Below are 25849 nucleotides of genomic sequence, written 5' to 3' on the forward strand. Positions count from 1 at the left end.
GGATGGTCTCGATCTCTTGACCTCGTGATTCACCCGCCTCGGCCTCCCAAAGTGCTGGGATTACAGGCGTGAGCCACCGCGCCCGGCGGCATGAATGTTTTTAATGTAAATAAATTATCCAATTAATTGCTTAGCTTGCAATCACAATTATATAAGGCTGACCACAGAAAATCTCCACTTATTTAATCAGTCTAGCACATTTAATGTGGTGATAATGGTATTTTTTTCTAAAGCCACAGGTTTGGAGTCGAGACATATTCAGTTTCTAGCTCAGCTGCTTATTTTTTTTGTTTTTTTGTTTTTTTTTTTTTTGAGTCGGAGTCTCGCTCTTGTTACCCAGGCTGGAGTGCAATGGCGCAATCTCGGCTCACCGCAACCTCTGCCTCCTGGGTTCAGGCAATTCTCCTGCCTCAGCCTCCTGAGTAGCTGGGATTACAGGCACGCACCACCATGCCCAGCTGATTTTTTGTAGTTTTAGTAGAGACGGGGTTTCACCATGTTGACCGGGATGGTCTCGATCTCTTGACCTCGTGATCCACCCGCCTCGGCCTCCCAAAGTGCTGGGATTACAGGCTTGAGCCACTACGCCCGGCCCTCAGCTGCTTATTAGTTGTAACCATGGATGAGATCCTTAATCTTTCTGAGACTTGCTTTTTTTTTTTTTTTGAGAAGGGGTCTCACTCTGTCACCCAGGTTGGTGTATAGTGGCGTGATCTTGGCTTATTGCAACTTCTGCCTCCCAGGCTCAAGTGATCCTCCACCCTCAGCCTCCCAAGTTGCTGGGACCACAGGTGTGCACCACCACGCCCAACTAATTTTTTACATTTTTGGTAGAGACAGCGTTTCACCATTTTGCCCAGGCTGGGGAGCCTTCCTCTTAATGTAGAAAACAAGGCTATTAATATTCTTCCTAGGCCTGGCGCAGTGGCTCACGCCTGTAATCCCAACACTTTGGGAGGCCAAAGCAAGCAGATCACTTGAGGTCAGGAGTTCGAGACCTGCCTGGCCAACATGGTGAAACCCCTGTCTCTACTAAAAATAAAAAAATTAGCCGGGCATGGTGGTGAACGTCTATAATCCCAGCTACTCGGGAGGCTGAGGCCGAAGAATCGCTCAAACCTAGGAGGCGGAGGTTGCAGTGAGCCAAGATCGCACCACTGCAGTCTAGCCTGGGCAAGAGAGCAAGACTCTGTCTCAAAAAAAAAATTCTTTCTACCTCACAAGGCTAGTAGATAAACAAGTTAATGGATGCGAAGGCTCCTGATAAACTGAGATTCTTTTTAACTTTTAATTAAAACAATAGCACCAGTAATAGCAACTACCTTATTGAGCATTTACTGTACTAGGCACTTTACATATATTCTTTAGATCAGAGGTGGCAAACTGGTCAAATCTGTCTACCTGTTTCTATAAATAAAATTTTAATGAAACAGCCATCGTGTCCATATTGTCTATGGCTGCCTTCCTGCTATGGTAGTGGCAGAGACTGTGACCACAAGTCTAAAATATTTACTTTGTGGCTCTTTATGGAAAATTTGCTGACTCTACTCCAGTTTAGTCCTTTTAACTATTATCCTTGTTTTACAGATGAGGAAACTGAGGCTTAGAGAGCTTAGGTAACTTGCTCAGGTTCACAGTGCTGGGAGGTAGTGGGCTGGGATGATTTCTGACTAGGCTGTTCTTCATGTGTATCAGCTGACAGAAGAGCATGTGACTGCCGCCCAAGAGTACACCGTTAGGGAGAACTTGTGCAAGCAGTCTCTTTTCCTACTCGCCCATTTAAGCAGGAAGGAGCCTGAGGTTTCTTCCTTGGGTTTAGGAATCAACCCATTTTAATTGCTTCATCATTGGGGTGAAATCAAGCATTCTAAAGAACTGAATTAGTAATTCAGGTATTTATTTCATTTTGAATAAACAGCACCTCAAGTGTGAAAGCCTGTCCTGGTGATCAAAGTGTTTCTTGCTACAAGCTTGCCTGTGGGTTGCCTGGAAGCATAGCTTTTGGTGTGCAAACATGAGATCACAGTGAAAGTTTTTGAGAAGCTATAGGATGTGAACTCTAAATAGGTTTTTGGTCTAGATTTTTCCTTTTTTGTTGTTTGTTGTTTTTTTTTTTTTTTGAGATGAAGTTTCACTCTTGTTGCCCAGGCTCGTGTGCAATGGCATGATCTTGGCTCACTGCAACTTCCACCTCCCAGGTTCAAGCAATTCTCCTGCCTCAGCCTCCCAAGTAGCTGGGACTACAGGTGCCCACCACCATGCCCAGCTAATCTTTTGTATTTTTAGTATAGATGGGGTTTCATCATGTTGACCAGGCTCCTGACCTCAGGTGATCCACCCGCCTCGGCCTCCCAAAGTGCTGGGATTACAGGCGTGAGCCACTGCGCCCAGCCTTTATTACCTTTTATCTACAAACAAATGGGAAAAAACCTAAGTGTCCTCTGCCCAACAATTTACTTGGTTGACTGAGTATAGGAAATCAGACTAATTAATCATGTTCCTGAATTTGTTTACAAATTTTGTAAACAAATTTTGTAAACATGAGGGGTGGAAGTAATTCAGTTGTATTGATAACATTTTTTTTTTCAAATAGGGCTTGAAGAAAAGGTAGGAAAATGTTAACAAAGCTTGCCAAATCTAGGTGATGGGGCATATGTATTATATTAAGTTTGTGCTTCCATATGTCTGGAATTTTTCATTAAAAAACTTTTTTTACATTAAAACAAAATAGTGCTGGGTGTGGTGGCTCACACCTGTAATCCCAACACTTTGGGAAACCAAGGTGGGCGGATCACTTGAGGAGACTGCCTATTTAAAAGAACCCTCTGGTAATCCTTTGAAAATACTTACTTCTGATTGTCTTCTGTATGTATCCTGATTTCATATATTAATTTTAAGCCTGTTTTGTATCATGCACTATTTTGCATACATATGTATGTACAATATATATTTATTCTTAAATTTATTTTTTATTTTTGAGACTAGAATCTTGCTCTGTTGCCCAGGCTGGAGTGCAGTGGTGCCATCTTGGCTCACTGCAACCCCCACCTCCCAGGTTCCAGAGATTCTCCTGCCTCAGCCTCCTGAGTAGCTGCTATTACAGGCACCCACCACCACGCCTGGCTGATTTTTGTATATGGCTAATTTTTGTATTTTTAGTAGAGACAGGGTGTTACCATGTTTGCCAGGCTGGTCTCAAACTCCTGACCTCAGATGATCCACCTACCTTGGCCTCCCAAAGTGCCGGGATTACAGGTGTGAGCCACTGCGCCCAGCCTATTTTTAAGTACGCTCACATCCTTAATTTTAGTTTATATTCAGAACAGGCCTGTGAGGTAGAAGGAGTGAACATTATTTGTCCTCATTTTATAGATGATGGACCAAGTAGAAAAATTAAATAAATTGCTTAAAGAAAACAGCTTTTTGATGATACTAAGAAACAGATTTCATTAATAAACTTTAATGCCATCTGCACTGGAACTTTTCTGCTGACAGTAATACCTACCTTTTTGAAAAAATAGTATAGGTAATCTTAGGATTCTCCTGTATATAATGAAAATACCTTTTACTGTAAATTTCTAGGAAAAGTAATATATTGGAAAATTAAAGACTATCCCTTCTGGAAAATAAAATTTTCAAACAGTTTTGAAGAATTTGAAAATGAATAGTTTTGGCATATATTAGTAGCAGGTTTCTTAAATGAAGCATGGGAAATATAAAAGTATTATTTAGCAATAGAAGTGAAAACAGAAGTAAAAAGTGATTTCCTCTGAATCAGCACTGGGGGAGGTACAGAGAATAGCAGGGGAGACTGCTGGGCCTCCACAGAAATTCTTCTCTACTGTTTTTCTTAACCATAGACATAGTTTACTTTAGAAAATTTAAATAATGTTAAAGTTTGGGTATCTTGCCTTCATCCCCTCCCTCCCGCAACCTTCACACGTACATGGAGGAGATCCAATATGAGTCTCTAGTTTTTCTGTTTGCTTGCTTTTACTTGCTGTAAGCAAGAGGTTTTTTGCCTGTGAACAGCTAAAATTTGGGGGTTTTTTTGTTTACTTGTTTTAAAGAAGACAGGATTTGTTTTTTTCTCAAGGCTTTTGCTCTCAAGTTATTTTGGTTTCTTTGTATATTCTTTTAGACCTCTCACTTGACTATGCCTCTCAGCCAGCGAATCTTCAGTTCCCTCACATAATGCCCCTTGCAGAAGACATCAAAGGTTCTTGCTTCCAAAGTGGGAATAAACGGAACCATGAACCTTTTATTGCTCCAGAAAGATTTGGAAACAGTAGTGTGGGCTTTGGCAGTAATTCGCATTCCCAAGCACCAGAGAAAGTGACGCTTCTTGTAGATGGCACACGTTTTGTTGTGAATCCACAGATTTTCACTGCTCATCCGGATACCATGTTGGGAAGGTAACTGATGATAATTTTCTTCCAAATTTACTCTATTCTCTATAAACAGAAATACCTGCTATTTATCTTGCATTAGATATAACAATAAAAAGCATTGTATCGGCCAGGCGCAGTGGCTCATGCCTGTAATCCAGTGCTTTGGGAGGTCGAGGCAGGTGGATCACCTGAGGTCTGGAGTTTGAGACCAGCCTGGCCAACATGGTGAAACCCTGTCTCTACTAAAAATACAAAAATTATCTGGAAGTGGTGGCAGGGGCCTATAATCCCAGCTACATGGGAGGCTGAGGCAGGAGAATCAGGAGAATCGCTTGAACCTGGAAAGTAGAGGTTGCAGTGAGCTGAGACTACGCCATTGCACTCCAGCCTGGGCGACAGAGCAAGACTCCATCTCAAAAAAAAAAAAAAAAGCATTGTATTTTTATTTTTCTGCTCTCATACATTTGTAAAATGGAGGGCAAGCTGGTAAAAGCCTAATGTGTGTTGGTATTTTGGGGTGGGGAGAATACTTATTTATAAAGCCAGTATACTGAAATGAGCCCCACAAAAGGAAGTAAAATCTATTTGGAAACTATAAAAAAATAACCTGCTAAATCTGATTCTCTGCTCATCTACAAATTCACTCCAAGTAATGGTTTTAGAGTTTCACAGGTCAGAGGTGCTGGGGTAAGACCTAAGTCTTGCTCCCTGTTTTAAAAAAATAAATAAAAAACAGTATTAGACAAATGTTCTACATGGCACAAGAACATAGCCATTTTACTGAAAAGCATTTTCCTGCCATCTATTGCAAGTTTTATGCTTGGCAGCCAATACTATACTGTCTCTTTCTAATGCTTCCATTACTATTCAAGTATTTGAAATGTAATCTTTAAGTGGAATCTTTAAACCTAGTTATTTTGTTTTTCTCTTTATGCTTCATGGTCCATTCTCTGAGCTGCTTCATTTAGACTTATCTTCCTTTTAAGCATCTCCAGCCCCCAGATTTTTAGAGTTAGAATTTAGGAAATGGAAATAGCCTACTAAGGAGGAACAATGTCCAGGAAGGGGTCCCAGAACCTGGGCTAGGAGTTAAGAGATTGTCTTTCTGGCCAACCATAGACCTTAACCTAAGGAAGAACAAATTGGGATCAGAGTAAAAATAGTAATAATCATGATATTATATATGTAGATTTGGCTTTTGATAATTCTCATCTACTTAGAAGATTTTATTTTGTTTAGAGATCTAACCTCAGGACTGTGAATTAATTTGAGTTAGAAATTTGAATTGATCACACTAATTTATTGAATTCTAGGCTAAATAGAATCCAGCCATTCAAATATAGGTGTACTTGAACATACAAATTCACAGTGAACCACTTTTTATTTAGAACCAAACCTGTCTACATATTTCTTAAACATCTGAATTATAGCACATTAAAACATTTTCCAGATTGGCCCTGTATTTTTTTTAATCAGGCTTGACTTCTTGTTCTCAGTTTGGATATCACCACCATTCCCAACCCCTAAAAAAAGTGTTTCTTAGTGCAGACTGGCTGTTTTGGGTATGTTGCCTCTGAAAGTAGTGATCAAGATAAGAAAGGCAAGTGTTTTCTGGGTAAGATTCTTGGGTGACACTGGTTTGAATCTTGGAATGAGTTGTCCCATGAAGAGGAGAGTCTGGTTTTTTATCTTTGTGGTTCATTCAGCTCAGTTCACCAAGGTCATATGTTCTGTAAGTTATTTAGATTTGTTCTATTCTGTGGCTGCCTGTTCTGTTATATACAGTACTTGTAAGCCTAGCCAGTGAGCTTACAGATGTCACACAGGGAGAAGCTGAGAGAAAGAGAGTGGATTAATGCAGATCCATGCCACTACTAAATAAATAATGCTGAGCTGAAGTCCTACTAATGATAAATAGGGGGGATTATATTTACAATATATTCACTATTTTTATTCAAAGCTCTCTGAGCTAGTTTTCATTCAACCAGAGCATTCCAGAAAAACATCTGCATTTCTTTCGAGGCTTTCATCAAGACAGATTTCTTATGTGTGGTACAGTTATTTGGGAAGCATGTGAAATAGAATCATTTTCAGACCTTTGAAAAGCAGCCAGTTCAGGCTGGAGGACAAGTTGTGAACAGTAGAACAGCAATACTTCCCAGCAGTTTGAGGAAGGAAATGGCAGTGAGTCCCCATTGGGAAGTCAAATCTTAGTCTGGTTGAAGACAGTAGCTGCCTGCCCTTTCCTTTGTGTTATCTAACCATCCACAGCTCATACACAAAAGTACAACAGGAGTAGAAGTCATGGGGTCATTTAGACTGGAGGGAATCTGACAGAAGGGAGGAAGGATGGAGAGAGGTGGAAAAGTAAGCCCTCCTCCCTGTACCCTATGACTTCTGAGTTCATGGAGAGCAGGCCTGCCTTTCTGAAATGTAGTAAATTGCTGATAAGCCTAATAATGACTACCCTCCTTTTCTACCTGATCTGGAAATCCCATCATTATTCTTGGTATTGAGTAAGGCCATTTTTCCCCCAGAGCTCCACTGTTAAGACATACCAGGAAAGCACTAACATAGCTGCACCTAACAGAAGATGAGATGTTGAAAAGTAAAACTCAGAAATATTGACGAATGGCATATTAGATAGGTCAGTGATGACAGGAGGGGGGACAGGAATAAAAAGGAGTCTAGATGCTGTCTTCCTGAGCTGTCAGTATATATAGGCAGGTTCTTGGGCAGTGGGGAGGGCATGAAAGGTCACCATCTCAACACAGATATTTTCCAAGGGCCACCTCTGCAGTTGCTGTTTACTGCATTTATTGCCAGAGAAACTCACTACAGGTGAACTTTGTGGACTTGATCCTTCATTCTTCTTTGCACACCAATGCTTAAAGCAATTGTCTCCTTTTCCTGTCTGAAGGGAGTTGCCTAAGACCTGAGTTGTCTTGTGGGCATTGGGTCCCAGTGCTGTGTTTTTAACTTATACTATGAGAGAACGGGATGGAGTCTTTCAGAATGAGGTACAGAAGGGAGAAGACTGATCTGTGAAGAATCATGCTGGAGAAGATAACATTATTACCTGGGTATCTTTCAGGATGTTTGGACCAGGAAGAGAGTACAACTTCACTCGGCCCAATGAGAAGGGAGAGTATGAGATTGCCGAAGGCATCAGTGCAACTGTATTTCGCACAGTGTTGGTGTGTAGTGGCCCTTTTTTGTTACATTCTCTTCTCTTCCTCAGGGGCATGTGTGATCAATAGCCTTGAGAGCTCCATCAGCTATGTTACTGTCTTTAGGGTCTCTCGTTTCCAGTTGTTTCCTTTCTCCCTTTGTTTTCTATTCCTGTAACTTTTAAGTCCTTGCTCGTTTGTGTGTAGACTCTATCAGTTACCAAGTTCTGATTAAACACCTCAAGATAGCCAGGAGCTATTTTGCCATCTAATGAATCATACATTTGGTGGTAATTCCATTAGTGCATTGCTTTAACAGAACCAGGAATGCATAGGGATGAAGAAGTCATTTTTCATCTTGTTCTTTGCCTACATTTTTTCCTCCTAATCTATTTACAGGATTATTACAAAACCGGTATCATCAATTGTCCTGATGGCATCTCAATCCCAGATCTTAGAGATACATGTGATTATCTCTGCATTAACTTTGACTTCAACACTATCCGATGTCAAGATCTAAGTAAGTACAAGAGCAGCTGCCAGCTACACTTGAGCAGCTGAACTTTGAGTTTTCTTGGAAGTCACAGATTTTTTTTTTTCTGAGACAGAGTCTTGCTCTGTCTCCCAGGCTGGAATGCAGTGGTGAGATCTCGGCTCATTGCAACCTCCACCTCCCAGGTTGAAGGGATTCTCCTGCCTCAGCCTCCCTAGTAGCTGGGATTACAGGCACCTGCCACCACACCCGACTAATTTTTGTATTTTTAGTAGTGACGGGGTTTAACCATGTTGGCCAGGCTGGTCTTGAACTCCTGACCTCAGGTGATCTGCCCACCTCTGCCTCCCAAAGTCCTGGGATTACAGGTGTGAGCCATCATGCCTGGCTGATGTTTTTTATTACTAAACAGAAATAATTTCAAGTGTGAGTTGAAAATCATCTGCAGAGGCAGAGATGTGATACTAACTAACCCATTTCCTCTGTTGGTTAAAAGCACTGTGAGGAACTGGAGTAGACAAAGGAAAACAGATCGTAGTTTCTAAATGGAGCTTGACCAGTTGGAGACCAAGCTAACTGTTTCCCTCTTGGGACTTTGGTGTCTGAACTCTAACAAACAAGGATACTGATGGTCCAGCATGAGGAACAATTTACTAATAAAGTCAAACAGCACAAATTGGCCAGGTTCTGCTGATCATTATTTTGTCTTTTTTTTACTTGAGATGGGTTCTTGCTATGTTGCCCAGGCTAGTCTCGAACTCGTGGCCTCAAACAGTCCTCCCACCTCAGCCTCCTGAGTAGCTGGGGCTACAGGTACATGCCACCATGCCTGGCTATTTTTTGTTTGTTTCGGAGACAAAGTCTCGCTCTGTTGCCCAGGCTAGAGTGCAGCGGCACAATCTCAGCTCACTGCAGCCTCCGCCTCCTGGGTTCTAGTGATTCTCCTAGCTGGGATTACAGGCGTGGGCCACCATGCCCAGCTAATTTTTGTATTTTTAGTAGAGATAGTGTCTTACCATGTTGGCCAGGCTGGTCTCGAACTCCTGACCTCAAGTGATCTCCCCATCTCGACCTCCAAAAGTGCTGAGATTACAGGCATGAGCCACTGCGCCCGGCCTATTATTATTGACTTAAGAGCTTGCTAAGTGCTTTATAGATATGGACTTGCCTGAATCTTGCAACAATTCTGAAAGATGGGTGATAACCTCATTTAAGAACTTAGCTTGTTCAGAGCTCTAGGCATTAAGGCTAGGAATAGAACTCAGATTGTCTGACTGCAAACTCCATGCTCCTATCATTACCTAGGCTTCCCGAAATTATTTAAAGAATTACTCTTTGGATTTCATGATACATTTCCCTGCATGTTGCATGAAGGCCTCTGTACATGTTATTTCTCTACTGAGTGTATTACACACTTAGAGTAAGTCCTTTGGTGTCACCAAAATTCAGATTATTCCTCTACTATAGTACTCTTAACTCCAGGAAATGAGAATCCAAAGCATCTTCAGAAGAGGTATACAAAGAATTGTCCCCAAATGATGATTTCATCTCTTACAGAATTAACATTTATGGTCTGACCTTATATGTCCAACAAAACCTCAGTTGATCAGAATGCTCAAGGATTATTAAACATGAGTAGGAGACATACTTAACAAAACTTAATAATCACCTTGGAGCAGGAAACAATCTTTTGTCTTTAAATGTGCCACTTCTCTGAACCTCATCAATGATAACAGCCATTACCTCATATTCTTTTTCACTCCAGTAATATGTGCATTTAGGCAGAAAGCATGTTCACCTACATTTTGTCTCTGCAGGTGCTTTACTGCATGAACTGTCTAATGACGGTGCTCATAAGCAGTTTGACCACTACCTCGAAGAGCTGATCTTGCCCATCATGGTGGGCTGTGCCAAGAAAGGAGAGCGAGAGTGTCACATTGTTGTGCTGACGGATGAGGATTCTGTGGACTGGGATGAAGACCACCCTCCACCAATGGGGGAGGAATATTCCCAAAGTAGGAGCTTCCGGCATGGTGTAGATGTTTTCAGCAAGAAACTCGATACCTGGGGTGGCAGCTTGATCCTAGAACCAGTGTGAATATCAAAGTTGAGCCTGTGATGACCACACTCACCTGGATGACAAATCCCTAGTGATGCAGGTCTAACCTTTATGCTGGGGAACACAGTGAATGTTGTTATACCATTCACTTCTTTCTCTGGTGTCTTGTACTGTGTAATATACTCAGGCAGCACATTAAATGATGGTGTCATTCTTTTAATTCATTTCATTTTTAAATCCTTTTTAATTGGTAATAATTCAAAATTCAAAAAAGCATGAAGTATATACACTTAAAAAGTCTTATTCTCACTCCTGCCCCATCTATCCCATTCTCTTCCTCAATTTGTTTTATAGGCTTCCAAGTATATTCAGTGTACATACATAATCAATTACTTGTTTTCGCCTCCACTTTCAAATGTACCATGTCATACAACTGTTCTATGCCGTGTGTTAACATAAAAATCTTCAGCATTCTTTTTTGTGTCTCTATAGTATTCCCTTGCACAAATGTGCCATAATTGATTTAACCAGTCCTGTTATTGGACATTTAAACTATTGGCAGAGTGCAGTGGCTCACGCCTGTAATCCCAGCCCTTGGGGAGGCTGAGGTGGGCAGATTGTTAGAGGTCAGGAGTTCAAGACCAGCCTGGCCTGAACATAGCGAAACCCCATCTCTACTAAAAATACAAAAATTAGCTGGGCAAGGTGGCACATGCCTGTAACCTAGCTATTCAGGAGGCTGAGACAGGAGAATTGCTTAAACTTGGGAGGCAGAGGTTGCAGTGAGCCAAGATCACACCATTGCACTCCAGCCTGGGTGACAGAGCTAGAATCTGTCTCAAAAAAAAAGATTTGTGGCTTTATAATTTTGATAGATGTTGACAAATTATCCTCCATAAAAGTTGTACCAATTTACACTCACAAAACAGTACATGACAGGTTTCTTTCCATTGTTTCCACCCCCCTACCAAAACAGTGGCTTTTTTTTTTCTTTTTTGAGACAGAGTCTCTCTCTATTGCCCAGGCTGGAGTGCAATGGCATGATCTCGACTCAGTGAAACCTCTGCCTCTCAGGTTCAAGTGATTCTCATGCCTCAGCCTCCCGAGTAGCTAGGACTGACTACAGGTGCGTGCCACCACACCTGGCTAATTTTTGTATTATTAGTAGAGATGGGTTTCACCATGTTGCCCAGGCTGGTCTCGAACTCCTCACCTCAAGTGATCCACCCGCCTTGGCCTCCCAAAGTGCTAGGATTACAGGAGTGGGCCACCATGCCTGGCCAACAGTGGCTTGAAAAAAATTTTTTTTCAGATAGAAGCTTGCTCTTTCACTCAGGCTGGAGTGCAGTGGTACAGTCATGGCTCACTGTGGCCTCGAACACCTGGTCTCAAGCGATTCTCCCACCTCAGCCTCCAAGTAGCTTGGACTGCCGGTGTGTGCCACCACGACTGGCTGATTTTTTTTTTTTTTAATTTGTGTAGAGATGGGGTCTCACTATGTTGCTTTGCCTAGGCTGGTCTCAAACTCCTGGCCTCAAGCCATCTTCCTGCATTGGCCACCCAAAGTGTTGGGATTATAGCTATAAGCCACCATGCCTGGCCCCAAGACAGTATTTTTTTAAAACTTTTATCTTTGCTAATTTCTTAATAGGTAAAAAACTGCAGCAGCTCATGATTGGCATGAGTTTTAATTACATTTCTTATTTCATAAGTGAATCTGAAAAAGAAATTTTTTTTTTTTTTTTTTTTTTTTTTTTTTGAGATGGAGTCTCCTTCTGTTGCCTAGACTGGAGTGCAGTGGTGGGATCTCAGCTCACTGCAACTTCCGCCTCCCAGGTTCAAGTGGTTCTTCCGCCTCAGCCTCCAGAGTAGCTGGGATAAGAGACCACCCACCACCACGCCTGTCTGAGTTTTGTATTTTTAGTAGAGACGGGGTTTCACCATGTTGGCCAGGCTGGTCTCCAGCTCCTGACCTCAACTGATCTGACTGCCTAAGCCTCCCAAAGTGCTGGAAATACAGGTGTAAGCCACTGTGCCAAGACAAAACCTTTTTAGTTTTCAAGAGCCATTGTAATTTCCATTTTTGTTCATGGTGTTTGTGCCTTTTGTCCATTATGAAATCAGATTGTTAGTCTTTTACTTAGTGATTTGTGAAAGCTCTATTTGTGGCAGCTCTTTCTAATTAAAGAAATCAGCCTTTTATGAGTTGCAAATATTTTTTCATTCAGTTGTCTTTTTAGCTTTGGTAAATGGTGGTTTAGGCTATGCAGAGATGTTATATTTCTATAATAATAAGTTTTATGGCTTCTGCATTTAATGTTGTACCCAGAAAGTCCCCAGCCTGAGACTATAAAAATTTATCTTATGGTTTATGTACTATTTAACATTTAATCTTTGATCCATCTGGATTTTTTGGCATTAGTGGTCAAGTATATCTTTCATTAGTTTGATTGTGTTACCTTATCTCTTTCCTCTTAGGTCTTCACTCCATGGTATTTTTTCTTTTTCAGTTCTTTATAGCTCTAAGCTCTACAGATTCTTCAAATATATTGAGAATCGGGATGTTGCAAAAACAGTGTTAAAGGAACGGGGCCTGAAAAACATTCGCATTGGAATTGAAGGTAAAAAAAAAAGTCCCAGTCAATATTCAGGTTGGGTATATGGCCACAGCTTATGTCCTGAAAATTTAGTTTCCGGAGGACCTAGAAAATAGGCATACATGAAAACCACATTCTTATTCAAGTTTGAAGGGTTTCTGTTTTTGTCCTCAGTTTTCATTTTATCTGCAGTTAAAAATGGTTTAAAACAGCCACAGAAACAAGTTCAAATTTACTAATTCAGGATAAAGAGCAGTGAGGGAAAGGACACTGGTAGAAAGAGATACAGCAGGGCTTGTGGGCTCACCAGGTGAGAGCATCGTTCTGCCACCAGTCTTGAAGATGTTTCTGGCATCTGGAAGGGTCCTTCTGAAAAAAGAGCTTGGGGACTCAAAGTTTAAGATTATTCCATGCCTTCGAGGAATGTCTGTATCTATTAACAGAACTACTTTGAATGATCTTGAGCAGTGGCTCCAAACCTGTGGTCCCCATGCAAGGCTCTCAAGAGACTTGACTCCTGGAGAGTGCTAAAGCCATCAGCCATCTGGTCTGCCCTATATGGATCTTTGTTTGACTCTTGTGCGTTGCTACTCTTGCTGCCTCACTTCTGCTCCTACAACCCATCAAACCTTCATTGTGTCTGACTTAAGTTGAATTTAAAGTTGGAAGACATTCTTTTTTTTAAGAGATAGGGTTTCACTCTCGCTCACACTGGAGTACAGCGACACAATCATGGCTCACTGCAGCCTTGACTTCCTGGGCTCAAGTGGTCCTCCTGCCTCAGTCTCCCAGGTAGCAGAGACCACAGGCACATACCACTATACTGCAATATATATATATTTTTTAACCTTTTTTCTAAGAGATGAGGTCTCCTTCTTTGGCCCAGGCTGGTTTTGAACTCCTGCACTCAAGCAGTCCTCCCGCCTTGGCCTCCCAAAGTGCTAGGATTACAGGTGTGAGCCACAGTGCCCAGCCTTGGAAGACGTTTTTGAAGATTATCTATTAAACCTCCTCCTCTGTCTCTCCCTTGTCAGGTACATTTCCCAGAATAACCCATTGAGCTATTTTACCATTAGAACCTTCTGCCATACATACTTAATAGATAACTGCCTCCCTCTCCTGCTTGTCTTCTCATTCATTGCCTCTGAAGCTACTTTGACTATTTCTCCTGTTTCCATGTGACAGCCTTTCACATATTTTAGGCAGCATCTCTGTTTTTTCTTTAGGCTAAACATCCCACATTTCCTTAACTGTTTATCATTTAGTATGTCCTCTGTCCAACAGAATTCAGAGGACTAGAGTAGCCATGCCTCAGGAGGATTTTTGTTCCATGGTATTGTTACCAGCAACAGCAGCTTCCTGAACTAGTAAGAAGCTTCTCTCCTTTTTCCATTAGAAGGGATAGAATTTTTGTTACCCCTCAGTTAGTCCCTTCTAAGGACAAGACCTACTAATCTGAGCAGCAAGGAAGTGAACATGTAGGTGCTTGGGGCTGAGAGAGCATGGAGCAGGGACTAGTCACTTCTCACATATTTTTCAGGCTATGATTTTGGGAGAAAACTGATGTGGTTGGGAAGGAGAAAATATGGACACCAGAGTGAGCACAATTTGTCAGTCATGAGAATGGCCTTTTTCCGTTGCAGGTTACCCTACCTGTAAAGAAAAAATTAAGAGAAGACCTGGCGGCCGGTCTGAAGTCATCTATAATTATGTGCAACGCCCCTTCATCCAGATGTCGTGGGAAAAAGAAGAAGGAAAGAGTCGCCATGTGGATTTTCAGTGTGTTCGAAGCAAATCCCTCACGAATCTGGTAGCTGCTGCAGAAGATGTCTTGGAGGACCAGGAGATATTAATGCATCACCCACCACAAGTGGATGAACTTGACCGGCTAAATGCCCCGCTTTCTCAGATGGCTTCTAATGACTTTCAGGATTAGGGCCAGCTGTGGGTCTACCCCTTGTCAGACCCCATCTCACCCGAGATACCTGCAGCCAGCCCTCCCTCATGATTTGTCTCACCCTGAGTAGAAGACATGCTTCTCTGCTATCCTTTTCCTTTCTCCCATGATTAACATGTGTCCTTTTCAGTAAGTCTGTGCCTCTGGCAGGGGATGAAGTACTCACTGGTGAATTAGCCACCATCTTTGCAGAAGCCCTGGTAACTTGAAAAATTTGGGTCTGGTGCTGTTCACTGAGTCTTTGTGTAACTGCAAAAGCAGGAAAGGAAGTCAAGACTCCTGTTGCCTCGTGTTTAGCAAAGCAGTCCTCATCCTTTTTAGTCTGTTCTTGGGTTTTTTTGTTTTATACCAGGCAAATTGCTTAGTAGCAAAGGGACCAAACTTAAAAGGTGACAATCCCTAACTTCTAAAAGCAGGCACCAGATGCTCATTAGAGGTTAATCAAGATGCCATTCTTGGAGGCCTCTGCACCCAAATTGCATCTGGAAAGAACTATAGGCTCCCATTCAGAATGTCCAAAAGGAAATTCTCAAGAGCTTAAATTCAGATTTCTCATTAATGCAATGAAAAATTCAAAACCACACAGATTCTTTGGCAGGAAGGATAATGGAATAACAATGTTGATGAGACCTTTTTAGCTTCAAGGTTTTGGAGTCTAAACAATTTGATGATTCATTTGGAATGAAACAACTCAAGTAGAAGAACCTCTCCAAATCAGGCCAATTGGATTATCCTGGCTTGGAATCTGTTGTGAAACCACAGATCTTGACACTCTGGGGCAGCACATTGCTGTGGATGTGGCTAGGAGACCTTAGAATGGCTTAAAGGCTTTCAAGATGACAGCAGAAATGTCTCACAAGTGCCCAGTTTCTCAATAGAAAGACTTAGAGTTCCAGCCGGGGGTGTTTGGAGTAAAGCTGGGTGGGAAGCATCATCTGCACAGTCCCTGTCCTGGTGCAGGATTTTCCTCTGCATGTTTTCTTTTCATATCATGGGATTTTTGGATATCTGTGTATTTTGGTTCTTGAAATAGCCTAATAGCTGCTCACACACTGGGTAAGAAAATTATACCAATGTCATCCCCAAGGGAAGAGTGAGTTGAAGGGAAATTGAGCCCAGTCATTTTATGTGATCTGTCAGCTCTGTTATCAGTGCGTTCTCACCCAGATCACCCTCCCCAGTCCCCACAGTGCTGAACCACCTTCCTCTTCTCCATGGCTATTAATAGTATCGTTACATTTAGAGTCCAGACCCAAATACAAATATTTTGGGATTATCTCCCAGTTTGTGATAGAAGCTGACTGGAATACAGGTTGAGTATCTCTTATCCAAAATGCTTGGGACCAGAAATGTTTCAGGTTTCAGGTATTTTTCAGATTTTTGAATATTTGCAGAATACTTAACAGCTGAACACCCCAAATCTGAAAAGCTTTTGAACATCATGTTGACACTCAAAAAACTGGATTTTGGAGCATTTCAGATTTCAAATTTTTGAATTTGGGATGCTTACCCTGTGTGAGAGGCTACTTGATTCCATTTAATGACTGTCCCAGTTATAATCATCCAAAGATAAAAGCCAGGTAGATGTTGAAAGCTCTTTCCAGGATTGAAGAAGAGCGTTCTTATGTCTCTTACGTGATTAGCATCACAGTAGGAATAAATGCTCTGTTCTTCACTAGGAAGTTGAGCGATCCCCCACATGACAACCATTGGCATCCATCTGCAAGGCTGATGGCCTGGATTAAGGGTTAGGATTATTTGTAGCTGGAAGGTAGTTTTATTTCTGTGAAACTAGTTGGTTCATATTTGAGGTCAGGTTTGGCCCTGACCTTACCAGTACCACATTTATACCCACTACCAGTTGACTAGCCCAAATAATTGTTAAATGGTGCTTCCTTTCTGCTTCTCAGAAGACTTCCATGCCGTTACAAAGGAAATTTGAATTACCTAGTGTTTGTATATTCCATAAGTATGTGTAACTTCTGTTATACAGCTTATGTATTGTTCACATTTAAGTGTAAACATGCCACAGCTAACACTTAAAAATGAAAACTAGTTCTTCCTTAGGGAAAAAAAAAAGATAGGAAGTATGGCATGTACTTGATAGTGTTCTGTGTAACCCTTTACTTTGCTCAGGCTTTCAAGATTGAAGTCCTTTTTCCCCCAACTTAACATGCATTTGGCCCCAACCTGTGGGGTTTCAGTAAGCTTGAAATCTGTGAAGGCAGGTCTTCTAGTCACGAGGTGGTGGTGACTGAAGGAAAAGCTTGGACCACAGGTTCCTTCTGGTGGAGAGGAAGGTTTACTTCTGTGCCCCTCCCACAACCCTCCATGTGGAGCTCACCCAAGCCTGCTCCATTCCTGGGGCAGTACAAAAAGCAGGACCTCTCAGACCTCACAGAAACAAGGGCTGGGTTGAGGTCATCCCCTTCAGAGTTGGTTACTGACCAGATGGGCAAGAGGCATTTCTAATTCTAAAAAGGTGGAACTTGGGTTTGGTGTTTTCTTCTAAGTGCCTAAATAAGCAAGCCAGGCTGTTTATACAGAAACATTTTCATAAGAAGATGGTTTTAGCCAGAGTACCTTACTCAGATCATCTCAGCAAGCCATGATTAACTTGAATCTGAGGTTTAGAATCTTGAATTTGCATCTGCAGCATGTCACGTAGGGTCAATGAGGAAACATTTGCCACTCAGGAGTTGGAGGGAGAGCAAGAGGACAGTGTTAAGATGCGTCAGATCATTCAATGGTTTCTCCTAAGCTAAGCCCTGGAAAAATATTTGAAAGAACGGCAGCAAAAAGGATAAGAAAGTAAGCTATATTTACTGCACAATATGCAGTAGCCAGTACTACTATAAATCACAAGAGAACAGTATGATGTTTAATATATACTGGTCTATGAAAATACTGTGGAATACGCCCAGGAAGGTTAGATGTGTTTGCAGGTAGTGTCCCAAGGGTCCCCCTCTAAGTAAAACAAATATTCAGACCACAGGCTTTAATGTAAACTCATAAAGTGGAACATGGAGGATTTTTTTTTAAAGTGTCAATCAAAGTTAAAAAGGGTTTTTGGCCAGGCACAGTGGCTCACGCCTGTAATCCCAGCACTTTGGGGGGCCGAGGCGGGCAGATCACCTAAGGTCAGGAGTTTACGAGCAGCCTGGGCCGGGCACAGTGGTTCATGCCTGTAATCCCAGCACTTTGGGAGGCCGAGGTGGGCAGATCACAAGGTCAAGAGATCGAGACCATCCTGGTCAACACGGTGAAACCCCGTCTCCACTAAAAAAAATACAAAAAATTAGCTGGGCATGGTGGTGCGCGCCTGTAGTCCCAGCTACTCGGGAGGTTGAGGCAGGAGAACTGCTTGCACCCTGGAGGCGGAGGTTGCAGTGAGCCGAGATAGCGCCGAGATAGCGCCACTGCACTCCAGCCTGGCGCCTGGCGACAGACTGAGACTCTGTCTCAAAAAAAAAAAAAAGAGCAGCCTGGCCAATATGGTGAAACCCCATCTACTAAAAATACAAAAAAGTTAGCTGGCTGTGGTGGCAGGCACCTATAGTCCCAGCTGCTCGGGAGGCTGAGGCAGGGGAATCACTTGAACCTGGGAGGTGGAGGTTGCAGTGAGCTGAGATTGCACCATTGCACTCCAGCCTGGGCAATAGAGCAAGACTATCTCAAAAAAGAAAAAAATCAAGGATTTTGGTTGGGTGCAGTGGCTCATGCTTGTAATACCAGCACTTTGGGAGGCCAAGGTGGGATCACTTGAGGCCAAGAGTTTGAGACTGGCCTGGGCAACAAAAAAATAGCCAGGCATGGTGGTGCATACCTGTAGTCCCAGCTACTCAAGAAGCTGAGGCAGAATAATTGCTTGAGCCCAGGAGGATGAGGCTGCAGTGAGCCATAATCACACCACTGCACTCCAGCCTGGATGACAAAGCAAGACCCTGTCTCAAAAAACATTTTAAGTCAAGGGTTTGTAGTAACATATATTCAATGCCACTTGTTGCCATCACTTTGCAGTTGTTGAAATGGGCAAACTGAGCTCAGAAAGCAAATCTGATGCCTTCATGGGAGATGGAGCCACATTTGTGTTCTGGGTGGGATCACTTGTGCAGGACAACATTACATTTTCTCCTGAAGGCAAGATGCTTGTAGGTTTTGCCTCTTTACTTTGTATTTACTTTTAAAATTGCACTTGTTCACCTACCAGTGTTTATGAAATCCTATATTGGGGATGCTTTTTCTATAATAAAATATTATCATTTATGTGTCTTTTTTTAGCAGAAAGTAAAATTAGAAATCAAGATGTTGGGCCAGGCACGGTGGCTGTGACTCACGCCTGTAATCCCAGCACTTTGGGAGGTCAAAGCAGGTAGATCACGTGAGGTCAGGAGTTTAAGACCAGCCTAGCCAACGTGGCAAAAACCCGTCTCTACTAAAAATACAAAAACTAGACAGGTGTGGTGGCACATGCTTGTAGTCCCAGGTACTTGGGGGGCTGAGGCAGAAGAATTGCTTGAACCCATGAGGCGGAAGCTGCAGTAAGCCGAGATTGCGCCACTGTACTCCAGCCTGAGCAACAGAGCGAGAATCCGTCTCAAAAAAGTAGATGGGTCTTTGAAGACCTCACTACCAAAGTGGTAGTTGAAGCCACAGTATGGTGAAGATCACCAAGAGCTCACATGACAAGAGGGCAAAGGCACCAGCACCAACATTTAAGTGGCAGGCAGAGGAACTAGTAAGAAGGAAGTCAGGGAGGTGTGAGGAGAGTTAGTTTGTTTTAGAGGTTAACAGTGTGAATGCAGCAGATCAAAATGAGGACTGAAGGGAACCCAATGGATATAGCAGAACACCAGTGACCAGAGGAGTGATATAAATACAAGCATGTTTTACACAGAGGATAGTTAGTAAATACATTTCACACACACGGCAGAAACTAGACTGGCATGGATTAAAGTAGGGAGGTGGGAAATGAAGTAAAAGTGACTGCAGGGTGTTCCTTATGCTTTTCACGAAGTAGTACCTATTCACAGATCCATGCCTCCCCAACACAGGAGCATACTGACCAGCCTATAAAACCCTGCACTGCTCACTTTTTCCCTTCTGCCGAATCACTGCTGCCTAAATAAAAACATCTCTGGGAAGCTTCACTAAGCTACTCACAACTCTAGGTTGGCTCGTCAGCACTGTTACGTCGACGCTAATGTAGTAAGGTGATGCTACATTCCATTAAGCCACTTTGGAATTCTCTCAAACCGATCTGCAATTCAGAACCACGGTCAGCTCCCTGTTGCCTCACCAGACTGCCTGGAATTGAGTCTGTATGTCACAGATGCTTCAACGTTGCTTGGGCAAGGTATTTTTCTCTGGAAATGTGCGTGGAAAAGCATCACAAGGGCCATTTTTGTCAGTGATGGCTTTGGTGGATCATCCCAGGGAAATATGTTATGTAGGAAATGAAAATAACATTCACTGAATGCCTTCTAAGTTCGTTAAAAACAACACTTGGGTTACGCAGGAGCCCAGGAGAACCAGGACTAGGCGATCTACAAAAGTGCTTTCCAAGGAAATAATCCCGACAAAGAGCATTACCAACTGATGAGAGGGGGGAACTCCTATTAGGCCATATAAATGAGTTTTGAAATTGGCAATCTGTTTTGCAGAACCTGAGTATAATCCTGAAAGAATTCATGTGAATCTTACTTTTGACATTTTTTGGGTTTCTCTGAGACAGGGTCTTGGGCTGGAGTGCAGTGACACAATCTCAGCTCCCCACAACCTCCACCTCCCAGGCTCAAGTGATTCTCCCACCTCAGCCTCCTGAGCAGCTGGGACTACAGACACGTGCCACCATGCTAAATTTTTTTGTATTTTTGGTAGAGACAGGGGTTCGCCATGTTGCCCAGGTTGTTCTTGAACTAACTGGGCTCAAGCAATCCACTCACTTCAGCCTCCCAAAGTGCTAGGATTAACACGTGAGCCATCATGCCCAGCCCTCTGAAAGTAATTCCAAGAGCAACAATGGATCAAGCTGGTATCCACCCATCAACACTCAGAAAAGTAGTGTAGATAATTTAGATATGGCGGAAGGGGGTACTAAATAAATGCCAATTAACCAAGCCACCTAAAAAGAAACAGGTACTAGACAATTGTGACACATTCCTGAATTGGGAGACTGAATGATATGATTTTGGCTTCATTTTAGTATGCAGTACAGTTATATATTATTTTCTAACTCCTCCAATGAGAGTAGGAAACAATTTCTGTGAACAGGATCAACACTGAGCCAGTGTCGCCCAACATGTTTCTTGGGATTCATACGCCTTAGAAAGACATCACCCATTCTGGCTGCATTTAGCTTCCTCTGCCTTCTGTTTCTACTCTGGCTGGTCTTTGCCCCTCCCTTCTTGACTCTGAGGTGCTTTTCCCTACCCAGATGAGGGGTTAACAAGTGGGACACATGGGACTCCTCCAATAAACAACATTTCAGAGACAGGAGCCTGCTCTGATGGACACAAAGAGCTGAACAATTCCATCTTATGAGCTCATGAGATTCCTGGTCGACTGCAGGCTGGGAAAAAACGGGGCTGGGCTGTAAAGAGCTGTACAAAAGGTCCACCAGCTGACAGCACTTTTGTCAGGATGCATCCTTGGCCATACTGTGTGGGGAGGGCCCACTGTCCTGCAATACAGAGGTAAGTGGAAGAAGTGCATGCAGTGGGGGCAAGAGAAGTCTCTTCATACGGACAGTGATTCCAGAGACTAGCTCCCTCAGAACAAAAGTCAGTCCCAGCTTCCCTGAGATGGATAAGCACTTTGCATGAAGACGGTGATACAGTTTCGAAATTAACACTTAAAATTAGGCATTCTAATAGTTTGTGGACAAAGGGGTTAAAAACAGCCACCAGCACTCTGCCTCTAAGTTATAAGCCACTATTTGCTTTAAATCACATCACAATCCCTTCTCAGCCTTTTTGCCAAAATCAAATGCAGTATCTGTTCTTATCAGTTCAATAAATCACACCACAGATTTCCACTACTGTTTTCACACAGTTTATTCAGAAGTTTAAAAGTTAAAATGTGGGCATTTTCCCGTAAAACAAATCATCCCCTGCCACTCCCCAACAAAAAGACTCTCCTAACACTGCAGTTACTTCTCTTTACCCAGGCTTACCACACACTTGCAGAACACACAGGAGTCAACACCCCAACTATTTGGTAATACAAAGAGACTACAAAGTTACACAAAAGAATCTCATTTACTCCTTTTCACTAGCAGGCTATGAATGAAAGATTGAGAGGCAAACACATCATCTTCATCCAAGAGTTGAGACTTCCCTAACCTTTTTTCTTCCTTGAAGAGGTTAAAACCCAAAGCAGTTTCACTGACAACTGTAACTGATACTCCATTTTTCTTTTCTGAATGGCTAAGCTAGGAGATACTTTCCTTTCAAAGCTGATCTTCACAACCTCAAGACTGGCAGAAAGCAGGCTCCCAGCTGCAGCTCGGCCACAATGCTCTGCAATAGGCAAAATTCCCACACAGGTGCAAATGATGCTTTAAGAGTTATCAAAACTTTTTAAAAAAGTAATAATGCATTAATATGGAGCCTCCACATTTTTCTGACAAAATTTCTCTAAAGGTGGTGGCAGCTGTGAAACAGAAGGCACTTTGTGCTAAAATTCAGTCTCTTATGAGAGAACGCCACAGCAGAGACACCCAATCTGCCTAACTTGCAGGCGACCCTTTAGGGTGGGGAGAAGTATCCTCCAGGAAGGCATCTGCAAAGGAAAAAACTGTAATCATGATTCCAAGGCAAAATGGCTAAAGTTGGGAGAGAAGAAATACCGAGAGAAGAGACAAAACATGGTTGCACCAAGGACTGAGGAGTGAACTTTACAAGGACTTGTCAGCTGGCTCTGTACTTCTATTAGGCTGGTTCCTTCACCATTTCCAAAGAGGTTCTGGAGACCTTGCAGGAACAGGAAGAGCACCTTAGCCAAGAGGATTCCAGGCCTCCTGCCTCTGCCTGGGTTCTCCTTGTTAGGTTCCCAAGGAATAAACTGAGTTCCCATTGGCAGTACTTGCAGGTATTGCTGGTCCACAGCAACAACTGTTTTAGGGGTTTTCTGGGTACGGCCGTGAAGAGAAAGTGAGGATTTTCCACATGATCCGGGATTCCTTGGCAATGCCCAAAGGCTTTCTGGGCCTTCTAAGAGCAACAATGGATCAGGCTGGTAACCCCCATCAACACTCAGAAAAGCAGCATGGGTATTTTATATTGGGGGCAGAGAGGAGATAAATCAATGGACTGACAGTCTTTATCTTAGTACCATAAATAAAGTGCACCATGAATGGAGGCTATAAGCCACTCTCCTGAGGCTGAGGTATGGATAGAAACTTCCATCACCACCCTCAGGGTGGCAGATCATTTCCTTCAGCCAGGATACTGGCTGCTAAGACTGTCATTATTGCTTTATTTCCTTAGTACTATGGGACTTTTTAGCTATAAAGGAAAAAGAAATACTTAGTGGGCTTGGCAGACAGCATGTCACAAAATCACAGGACCTGGCTGATATTCGATGACTATACATGACAATCTCAATAATGATGGATGATGGCTGTTTTTCCCCTTCATTCTGATGAACTTAGGAAAACTCAAGTTGTTTTGAAAACACCTATCGAATTGGCTCATGATGCTTCAGAAGAAGCAGGAAAGCTGTTTATGGCCGATGTAGTAGAAATGGTTGTCTTTGTTTACAAGTTTTCAGATGGATTGTGGAAGAAAATCCTCTTATTATCACATTTCAGGAGACTTTACTATGACATATTGGTGGGTTACATCAACTTCTCGGAAGCTCTTCAAGAGTGTGAGAGGAAAAGCATGATGTTGCACAAAGAACTCTGCTCCACGTAGGATTCTGTGGCAAGAGTACTATTTTGCTGCTTTCATGTAGGAAGGTATTGCCCCCCTTGCAGTCAGACCCTCAAAGCGCTTGTATGTGTAATTGATGAAGACCCAGTCTTTGTTCTTGTAGTCAGTCTCAGGGTGATTACTTGTGGCCACTGGGAAAGAAATAGATGTGAGAGTTGATTCACTGCCTTACCTCCAATGGACTATTCACGGTGCTGAAGACAGCGCTCAGAAGAACATACCAGTTTCTAATTGGGAAAGCTTATTTTTCACTCTACAAATTTTTTACATTTTCTTGCTCAGGTTCTTTAAATCTTGTATTCCTTCACGAGTATTTTTAATGTTTTATTTTCCCATTCCTGACATTTCAGATTATCTAACACTTAGTAAATAACAAAAGATCAGATTTTTGTGACTTACCCACCCAGTGGAGCAGTCTAAACACGGGAGCTGATATTGATTTTCCATTCACCAACGTTTCACCACTACCCAGCACTAGAACTGGAAAAGTACTTACAAAGAACCTGAAGAACTGAAGTTTCTCTCCATGTTCAATACCCTGATTTGTAAGCATCATCCCAAAACTGGGGGTAAATAATGTGCTTATAAGGCAGCAGGAGACAATGGTGGTGGTGTTACCTGTTGGCTTAAGAATATCAGATTCTGGAAACTCATCGAAGTTTGAGGTATCATCAATGCTTTTGATTTCAATAGATATTGCAGCAGGTCTCTCTCTGCCAAGGATATACATGCCAAAAATTACTAAGTTAGTAATCATATGGATCATGCCAATCAAGTTTTTCTCCAAAAAAGACCCCTGGTCTGACATGATCAGACTATTCACTGGCAGGCAGCATTTATTTTCTCTGAAAAACTTACAAACACTGACCAACCAAGCCAACTGACTGGATCCAAACAAAATAAATTATGATTTAAAAAAAAAAAACTCAATCATTCATAGCTAGAAAGAAAGATAACAATAATTAAAATCTTATTATTGTTAATGAAACTCCCCGCAATGGCCTGTCCTGTTTACTAAAAAGGGAAACTGAACCTCTAAGTGTCCCCTTGTGCAGTGTTCTGCCCTTCTCTCACTAGAGGTGCCAACAAGCAGGATGGCTAAAAAAGTGGCAAAGGAAAAAAAAAATCATAAAAAGCAAATCAGAACACAATTATAAATAAATTAAAACTTCTTCACCTTCTATTTAATAACCAGGGAATGCTGAATCAGAAGGTCTGGACTATCACAGGCGGTCCATGCTGCTGGCTGTAGTCTACACCCCCACCATAACAATTTTCACTTTCCCCTTCCCTCTCTACCTCCACCCCTCCAATCTTTCCTCCACACCTTTCTCCCTTCTTTATGTCCCTGTGATACCCTTCACCCTTTCGGTAGGAACAGTCCCACTGGTGGGATATAAGAGGTTGCTGAGTTCGAGGTAAAGGGTAATATACTTCCTAGGTGCTCCCTCCACCACAGAAACCAAAGTTCACTTCGCTTTGTAAATAACTGCAAGATTCAATGTTTTCTATGACACACGCTGACAAAAAAACCAACGCCCAACCTTCAACATGAATGAAAATCAGGGGAAGATCCTAAATCTCTAAGAAGCTCTCTGTCCTTACTTGGCTTGCCAATGATGATCCTTCCAAATTATTAGTAAGTGAACTACAAACTTTCTGAAATAATTCTGAAAGTTTTTATATGGATATACCTGATATGTTCCCAGTCAACGCCTTCAAAAAAAGAGTTATTTTTGATTTCCTCAACTCCAGGAGCTCCAATTCTATGTTCCCATTCACAGCAGAATCTGGAAAAGACAGAGGTCTTTCAGCACACCTCAAGTAGTCTCTTCAGAAAAAGAAAAGGAATAACTTTTTTTTTTGAGACAGGATCTCACTCTGTCACCCAGGCTGGAGTCCAGTAGCACAATCATGGCTCACTGCAGCCTCAACCTCCTGGGCTCAAGTGATCCTCCCATCTCAGCCTCCCAAGCTGGGACCACAGGTTCCATCACGCTGGGCCAATTTTTTTTTTTTTTTTTTTTTTTTTTGAGATGGAGTTTCGCTCTTGTTACCCAGGCTGGAGTGCAATGGCACGATCTCGGCTCACCGCAACCTCCGCCTCCTGGGTTCAGGCAATTCTCCTGCCTCAGCCTCCTGAGTAGCTGGGATTACAGGCAAACGCCACCATGCCCAGCTAATTTTTTGTATTTTTACTAGAGACGGGGTTTCACCGTGTTGACCAGGATGGTCTCGATCTCTTG

At 42.5% G+C, this 25849-nt stretch overlaps 2 protein-coding genes across 5 annotated transcripts in view; one reads left to right on the top strand and one right to left on the bottom strand.

Annotated features, from left to right (window-relative positions):
* KCTD20 (potassium channel tetramerization domain containing 20) overlaps positions 1 to 17123 on the top strand; it is a 38794-nt gene extending 21671 nt beyond the window's left edge. For 2 of the 3 annotated variants that reach the window (XM_032253570.1, XM_032253567.1), the window contains exons 3-8: positions 4142 to 4415; positions 7486 to 7588; positions 7961 to 8081; positions 9872 to 10069; positions 12624 to 12734; positions 14354 to 17123. In XM_032253570.1, the coding sequence (XP_032109461.1) occupies positions 4142 to 4415; positions 7486 to 7588; positions 7961 to 8081; positions 9872 to 10069; positions 12624 to 12734; positions 14354 to 14646 (1100 nt within the window). In that variant the 3' untranslated portion in view covers positions 14647 to 17123. The remainder of the gene's footprint in view (positions 1 to 4141; positions 4416 to 7485; positions 7589 to 7960; positions 8082 to 9871; positions 10070 to 12623; positions 12735 to 14353) is intronic. The other variant, XM_032253571.1, reaches the window with a different exon arrangement.
* A 4591-nt stretch (positions 17124 to 21714) lies between these two features.
* The window catches only part of STK38 (serine/threonine kinase 38), a 51398-nt gene continuing 47263 nt past the window's right edge, over positions 21715 to 25849 (bottom strand). For both annotated transcript variants that reach the window (XM_032253572.1, XM_032253573.1), the window contains exons 12-14: positions 25298 to 25393; positions 24222 to 24316; positions 21715 to 23734 (exon numbers count right to left, since the gene is read on the bottom strand). In XM_032253572.1, the coding sequence (XP_032109463.1) occupies positions 23604 to 23734; positions 24222 to 24316; positions 25298 to 25393 (322 nt within the window). In that variant the 3' untranslated portion in view covers positions 21715 to 23603. The remainder of the gene's footprint in view (positions 23735 to 24221; positions 24317 to 25297; positions 25394 to 25849) is intronic.

This window comes from Sapajus apella, unplaced genomic scaffold (assembly GCF_009761245.1).
Source record: "Sapajus apella isolate SASKATOON/1434 unplaced genomic scaffold, GSC_monkey_1.0 scaffold83, whole genome shotgun sequence".
In the NCBI taxonomy this organism is placed as follows: Eukaryota; Metazoa; Chordata; class Mammalia; order Primates; family Cebidae; genus Sapajus; species Sapajus apella.